We start from the raw sequence: 7449 nt of genomic DNA on the forward strand, positions 1-7449 counted from the left end.
CTGACAAGACAGAGGGAACAGGGATTCAGCTTGCGCTGGATGCAGTAACGCTTCCTCTGAAAACACAGCCTTGCAGTTTGGAGATGTTCTTGGACTCAGCCCTGAGCATGCCCGGGTCCCTGTGGCATTTGCACAATTAAAGCTAGTGCGCCAGCTGCCCCCATTCTGGATTTGTTTCTGATTTGGCCACAGTGAGACATGCCTTAGCTACATCCTGCTTGGATTACTGTAGCATGCGCTACACAAGGCTGCCTTCGAAATGAACTCAGAAACTTCAACTCAATTAGCTGCAGCCATATTGTTGCCTGGGGCTAGTTATGGGAAGTATAGGACTCTCTTAATAGAGCAGCTCCACTGGCTACGGGTCTGTTTCTGGGCACAATTCAAAGTGCTGGTTATGGCTTATAAAGTCCTACACAGCTTAGGTCCAAGCTATTGGAAAGACTACACTCCCTCATCCAAACCTGCCCAGGTTTTGACATCTTCAGGGGAGGCCCTTCTCTTGGTAGGGACATGGGAGAGGACCTTCTCAGTTTCTGCTGCCAGACTTTGGCCAGACTTCCTAGAAAAAATAGGCCGCCTCCCTCTTTGTTGTCCTTCTGCCAGCAGGTGAAAACTTTGTTGTTCCAACAGGTTTTTGGGAATTGACTGCTTTAGTTAAAGGGCTGGTGCCGTGCTGTTTTCAACTATTTGTATGGTTTAAACCTATTTTGTATATGTATATCGTTTTTAATTCTATCAGTGTTTTGTTGTTTTTTATTATTTGATTTTTCTATGTTTTTAGCAATTCTTGTTTTTATCTGTAAGCACCTTGAGTCCTGTCAGGGAGAAAGGTGTATGTATAAATAAATAATATAAATAACTCCCACAGTTCTGGGCACCACAATTTAAGGAGGATATTGACAAACTAGAACGTGTGCAAAGGGTGACCAAGAACATAAAGCGTCTTGGAAACCTATTTTATGAGGAGCAGATGAGGGAAATGAGTATGTTCATCCTGGAAAAGAGAAGAGTGAGAGGCAATAGGAGAGTCATCTTCAAATATCTCTAGGGCTGTCATGTGGAAGGTGGACCAAGCTCATTTCCTTTTGCTCCAGAGGGATTCTCCAGAGGGAGGTGGACTCTTCTTCCTTGGAGGCTTTTAAGCAGAGGTTGGGTGGCCACGTTTAATGGGAGGAGGGTGCCTCTGAATACCCTAATTGCTGGACATCACAAGTGGGAAGTGCTGCTGCTGCTGCTGCACTCTGGTCCTGCAGCTGCTTTGAGAATACAATGCTGTACTCAATGGGCTTTTGGCTTCATTTTAGATGGAGCCCAAACCCAAGGGACAGAGCAGCAGCAGTGATCCAGTGCAGCCCTTTGGAACTGACTCCTTCAGCTCAGGCGATCCAGGCTGAAGTCATTCCCACCAGCCCTAGCTGCAGTTCACAAACACCTGGAGAGCACTTCTTGTCCACCTGCTGTGAGGAGCGAGGTGCGTTCTGCACTCGCTCAGGCGCACTCTTGTTCGCCACGACTCCCAAGGTTACCAAGACATCCATCCAACATCCATAGGCTGGCCAATAACAACTCCCCGCCTGCCCCACCCCGACCACCGCCCTCCACGTGCCAGACCGCCCCCCCTCCCTTCCCCTGGCGGCGATCCCCTTTAGCTTACGCTCCCCCGGGCCAGGGTCCCCCCTTGCTCAGCCGTGCCACTCCCTGCCGCTCGCCAGCGCTTCCCCACCAGCGGGAGAGACCCCTCCCCAGGCCTGGCTCTGCCTCCCATTGGGCGGGGGTTTAAATGCCCGGCCCCGCCTCCCCCCGCCCGGGCGCTCTTATTAGCCGCCGCTTTGGCGCAGCCTCGGCAGTTCAAGCAGCGCAGCTTCGACGAGGCGGGCGGCAGAGGTGGACGCTCGGTCGCGAACAGCCGGAGTGGGCACAGCGAGGGGGGGGGGTGCGCCGCAGCCGTCGGACCCGATCCCAGCTCCTCCTCCCGGGGGCGCTCTTTCCTCTCGGGGGGAGCCTTGGCCAAAGGCGCGCCCGGGGCTCCTGCCCAGCGCCCGCCCTTCCGTCCTGGGATTATTGTTACTTCGGAGCCGTCTTCGGGTGTGACTCGCCTCGCTCCGCAGAAGCCATGGGGAGCCACAGCTCGAAAGCCGCCAAGGGGGACGTGATGACCCAGGATGCCGCCGCCGCCGCGGACGCCTCGCCCTCCAAGGCCAACGGCCAGGTGGGTCTCCTTCCTCGCCCCTGCGCTGGATCCTCGGCTTACGCGCCCTGGACAGGGCCAACAGCCTCCTTAGAGATCCCCCCCCCCGCGCGCCATGCCATTGTCTAGGCTGAAACTCGGGGGAGGGGGGAAGAGATAGTCACACTCGATCTCTTCCCTGCGCCCCCCACTCCCCAATCGCACCGATCCGGATTTTGGGCTTCGAAGGAACGGCCGCCCGCGCCACGTTCTCGTGGACGCTTTTATTTTCGCGCTAGCTGCCGTGCGCTTTCCCCGGACGCGCGTTTTGAATTTCTGAGCAGCTTTTAACTCGTTGAACCGCCACGCTCGTTGAATGGGCTCAGTTGCGACCGCCTCGCTTAAAAGGAGATTAAAAAAAAATTATAGCTCTGTTCTGATCCGCGCAGCAGCGCCCCTCTTTACGCTTTCTCCCGCCCCCCCCATCCGTTGGAGACAGTGGCGCCGTGGTCCGCCTTTGTTTGGCGCTCCCTCCTCGGCGAAAGGAGCGGAGACCCTCCCCTCCTCCCTCCTTCGCTCGCTCGGCTGCGGCTGGGCTGTTTGCAGAGGAAACAAAGGAAGGACCCGGCTGGCTCGACCCGCGGCAGGGGGAGGGGAGGGGGCTGCGCTGTGCCGCGCCGCATAACTCGGATCGAGGGGCTTCATTTTGTGGCAGGGGTGGGGTGAAGAGCAGAGAAGATCGCTTACTTAATATATGGTGCTTAGCACGTGCCATATTTTGGGGGGGGGTGTGAGAAAAAAAGCCGCGAATCTTTATGCATTTTGCAAAGCAAAGCGGTTGCTAGCCTTTTTTGCATTTTGCAAAATAAAGGCCGGACTAGGGTGCACATAGACGTGCTCGCGCGCTCTTAGTGCAAAGCTGAGATCTGGAAAAAGGCGTCGCCGCGCCACCTTTGGACTCCGGTGGGACCCAGATTTTGGAGTAGAACGTGCACAGAGGAGCCTTTTTGTACGAGGGGGTAGGAACTGCTCTGTGCAGTCGTGGGGCGCGGGCGAGCCCCGAAATGGGCTTCGCCGACGCGCCCCTCGGTCTTTGCCCAAACACCGTCAGAGGGAGAAATCCAAGGGGCTTTTTATAACCTCATGCCTGGAAAGCAAAACTGCAGCGGGCCAATTTCCCGAATGGGGTGGGAATTCCCGATTCGTAGTCCGTCCGCCGCCCCGAGCGCGTTTGGCTGCCTGCGTCGAGGCGAGCTTCCCGCGGGCGCTAGTCTCTTTCCCCCACCCTCTGCAACCGCGCACGGGGCGCCCCGAGAAGCTGTTGGAGCGCGGGCGCCACCTTGTGGTAGCGTAGAATGGGGTTCTTTCTATTCTGTGCCCCCCGCTCCTGCTTCTCTGCACTGCCATTCAAATAGGCGGCTGGATCCTAACAAATAGCAGAGAGCATTGAGAGGGGGGACGCCTTGAAATGTACCCTGCCCCGTGTTTATGGAGAAATTGCTGGAGGGGGGGGGTGCAGAGGAACGGAATTCAGTTTATAGAAGGTGGCTCCTTTTGGGTATGCCAACAGCAGGGACCACTAGGCTTTTAGCAAACAGATCCAAAGCATTTTTATTCTTGCCGGTAAGAATAGAAGAGCCTTCCCTGGATCAGGCAAGGGTCCCACCTTGACAGCACCCACTGTGGCTTGCAGGAAGCCCACAAGCAGCACAATCTCCCTCTCCTGCTCTCCTTCAGCAACTAGTATTTGGGGGATCTCCTGTAAAGGGTGAACCAAAACAGGGCTTACTCTGTCCTACAAGGCTCTGTCCTACAATCTGGGGGGGTGTAAGTGCACGTCTTTCTCCGCATCAGGGGCATGCTGGTTACCTGCAACTTGGGTGTGTCCCTGAAGCATGTGCAAGAAAAGCCAAAATGTGGGGGGGGGGCTGTGTAACCTTGGGGTTGCCTTGCCTGGCAGTACTGCGGTGGTGGTTGGTTGGTTGGTTTTCCTGCAATTCTCATTGAGGTTTAGTGGTTTAGCTTCCTTGAATGCCTTTTGCAACCTGGCTTGAGACCTGTAAAAACAGCGAGTTCTGTCTTCTCCCATCAGGAGAATGGCCACGTGAAGATCAACGGGGACGTGTCTCCCAAAGCTGACGGAGAAGCCACCCCGCTCAACGGAAATGGATCCGCGGAGCCGGTCAAGGAGGAAGCCAAGTTAGAAGCGGGCAGCGGTGATGCCATCGAGCCGGCCCCCGTCGCCGAAGGCGCCGAGGCCAAGCCAGCAGACGGGGCCACAGATTCGGCCGCAGCTCCCAAAGAGACCCCCAAGAAGAAGAAGAAGTTCTCTTTTAAGAAGTCTTTCAAGCTGAGCGGCATCTCCTTCCGGAAGACCAAGAAGGAAGCGGGAGATGCTTCGGCCGTGTCCTCCCCCAGCGAGGAGCAAGGCAAGGCGGAGGCCAAGGGGGAGGAGAACCTGGCGTGTGCTGCAGGGGAGTCGGAGCAGGAGGCTGCCACCAAAGAGGAGAGCCCCGAAGATAAGCCGGCCGCCCCAGTTGAGCCGGCTGCTACGGCGGCCGCCCCTGAGAGCCAGCAGGAAGCGGAGAGCAAGAGAGAAGTGGCAAGTGAAGGACCAGAGGAGGAGGAAGAGAAGCAGCAGCAGCCGCCACCCAGCGACAGCCAGGAGGACACGAAGCCAGGAGAGACCTCAAAACCAGCAGAGGCGGAGCCCAGTCCTGCACCTGCTGAGCAGAAGGAAGAGTAGAGGCAGCTTAACGATGTCCACCTAACTTAAAAAAAAAGAAAAAAAGAGACTTATTTGTGCCATCCTTCTCATCCCCAGTAACCCCTTTGGAACTGCTGCCTTGTTCACACACCACACACAATGCCACAAGTCTCTCGGCGTAGAACTGACAAGCTTTCACTCCAGTGTCCCCCTCCCCCTTTTCTCACTCTTCATCCAACACAGTTAAGCAAAAAACCAACTTGGATCCTTGGTGCCCAGCACAGCCACCGCTACCACTCAGGAGTCGGCGTTCTTAAGATCCTTCTGAAACTCTTATGGAGGAAATACTGTTCCTGGATGCAACTGGAAATTTGCTCAGTTTAATGAGACTCCAGATATTAACACCGGGTTCTGGTCTCTCTCTGATCTTCTGTTTCTACTAATCCTCAAAGCAGCTTTTTCAAAAAGAAAAGGAGTCCAATAAACCAGCAACTGACCGTTCTTCAAAACGGATATTCTCTTTTATCTCTTCTTGGTTTACATTCCTGGTTCTGACTTCATTTAAAAGTATTTTGTGCTTTTTATAGAAACCAACAGTTTAAAAGCTAATCTGGTTAGTTTTTTATAATGTCTTGCTCTTGGCTTTAAACTATAAAGCTTGTAAGTCCACTGTGTTTAATTTGACTTCAGAGGGAGAACTTCTTTGGGGTTTATTTAGGGGGGCACTTGGGTGGGGGGGGCAGGGGGTGAGGGAGAGTGCTGGCTGTATGCTGTGACTTCAGTTTTTTGTTTCATTGTCTTTGTAAATAATTTTTTAATGACCCAACTTCTGATCTGCAATTTTCTAACTCCTAAATGAAAAAAAAAGTTGTATGGGTCTTATTGTAACATTTGAAAGGAATAAATGGTGACCCCTTTATGGATTAGACTTGGGTCCTTATTATCTGAGGAATGCTGGCTGTCTATTCAGGAGTGCTTTCAAATTGCTGTTGACACAAAACTAGAATTTTTACTTGCTAAGCTCCCAAATCCCTTATTGGGATTCCTCAGTCAGTGGTGGGTGTGGAATACACCCTTTACCTACATTCGTTCATTCTTCACATTTTCCAAAGTATGGCTCTGCAAGTTGCATATACAAGTGCTGGGTGTTGGCCTCACCCACTCCAGAAGTAGTTTGCAAATTGGGGGTGAGAGTGCCTAGGCTTGCACCCTGGGTGTCTTAATGTGCCAGTATCCCTGTGGGAATAGTACACAAAAGGCACACAAAGTTCATTTTCTGAAGGGGAGGAATCCTAACCCCCAAGACTTGGCTTAGTCTTGGAAAGGAAGATCAGCAGTCTGCCTAGTGGGAAGATGTCTAGAGGCGCTGTCGTATGTATTTGAAGGATCTGCTATAGCCGCTTTGTTAATTTCAGTGAATTGAGCAGCCCCCAAATACTGTTAATCTGTCCCTTTCTAGCCTGCAATGAATTTGTGGTTCCCCCCTCCTTCCCTGCTTAGCAGGTAAGAAATAACTTCACCTTGTCATGCTGCCTTACTCGATTGGGAGGTCAAATGTCATGCTAATGGCTCCCCTCCCCTCCTTGATGCAAGCTAGGTATGTTTTGATGCTATACATACCTATATCTTCCCCTTCTCCCTGCCCCAAAGCAAACAACATGGCTTCAGTATCTACCTTAAATATTGAATTTGCAAATGCTGATGGGTGCCACACCTTGAGTGATGTCTACCTACTGATAAAACTGTCCATATTCCTTGCTGTTGGGCCAATAATAGCAGTGACCATCTAACAGAAGTCAAGCTTTGATGGAGCTCTGGTGCCTCAGGTAGCTTACAGGTGAGTAAAAAAAGGGGGGTGGATATTTATCCTCTGCCTACATTCTCGGGGACCCTGCTCTTGAGTACAAATGATTAGAGCTTTGCTCCTCTGTAAGAGGGAAGCAGCCTGGTGGAGGCACTCTTTATAAGCCAGCATCACCCATGTTGTGTAGTCAGCATGGCAGCCATTTTAAGTCATCCTACATGATCAGGCAGAGATGTCTCTTAACGGCCATTGTAATGCTTCAGCTGCCTTTGCTGTATGATGGAGAGCAAGAGTCTTAAGGTGAAGGCGGCAAACTGGATGGGTACTTAACTGTATAGCTGTTTGGTGTGACAAAAACTACCTAAAAATGGGTTGCAATAGACCAGAGAAACAAGCTTCACAGCACAATAGCTGTGTGTATTTCATTAACCACTGCAGCTGTTAATATTTTTCAGATTTGCTATGGGGCTATGTATACTGTATTCCTGCTTTCTGGGCAGTATGTAAAAAAATTTTGGAACAGCTTGTTTTGAAATGAGATCTAAAACCAACCTGTTCAAAAAAAAAAAAAAGGGTATGTGTCAAATATAGTAAATGGAGGACACTGCCAATTCTAATATCCCTTTGAGAGAGGCTTATTCATGCAGCTGTTTCCCTGTTCTAATTTGCTTCAGTTTTGTTTTTCTTTTAGTTTTGTGGCCTTGTTGCATATGCAAGAATGCCACAAAAGTGTACTTGGAGGTGTTTAACTGGTGTGTTCCTCTAGTA

General features: G+C 51.8%; 1 protein-coding gene across 1 annotated transcript; it reads left to right on the forward strand.

The window, feature by feature from the left end:
- Window positions 1-1768: 1768 nt before the first annotated feature.
- Window positions 1769-5803, forward strand: MARCKSL1 (MARCKS like 1). The gene is made up of 2 exons (XM_081201807.1): window positions 1769-2212; window positions 4263-5803. The coding sequence occupies exons 1-2, from the start codon at window positions 1784-1786 to the stop codon at window positions 4914-4916; spliced, it is 1083 nt and encodes a 360-aa protein (XP_081057933.1). The 5' UTR covers window positions 1769-1783; the 3' UTR covers window positions 4917-5803.
- Window positions 5804-7449: the final 1646 nt, after the last annotated feature.

Source organism: Podarcis bocagei, assembly GCF_964188305.1.
Source record: "Podarcis bocagei genome assembly, chromosome: 7".
NCBI classification, from domain to species: Eukaryota; Metazoa; Chordata; class Lepidosauria; order Squamata; family Lacertidae; genus Podarcis; species Podarcis bocagei.

Bases quoted from the DNA above. Each gene is read 5' to 3' on its own strand.
- MARCKSL1 (XM_081201807.1), top strand. From the start codon at position 1,784: ATGCCCGGCCCCGCCTCCCCCCGCCCGGGCGCTCTTATTAGCCGCCGC. The intron at 2,213-4,262 runs GTGGGTCTCCTT...TTCTCCCATCAG, and splicing joins CCTCCAAGGCCAACGGCCAG to GAGAATGGCCACGTGAAGAT.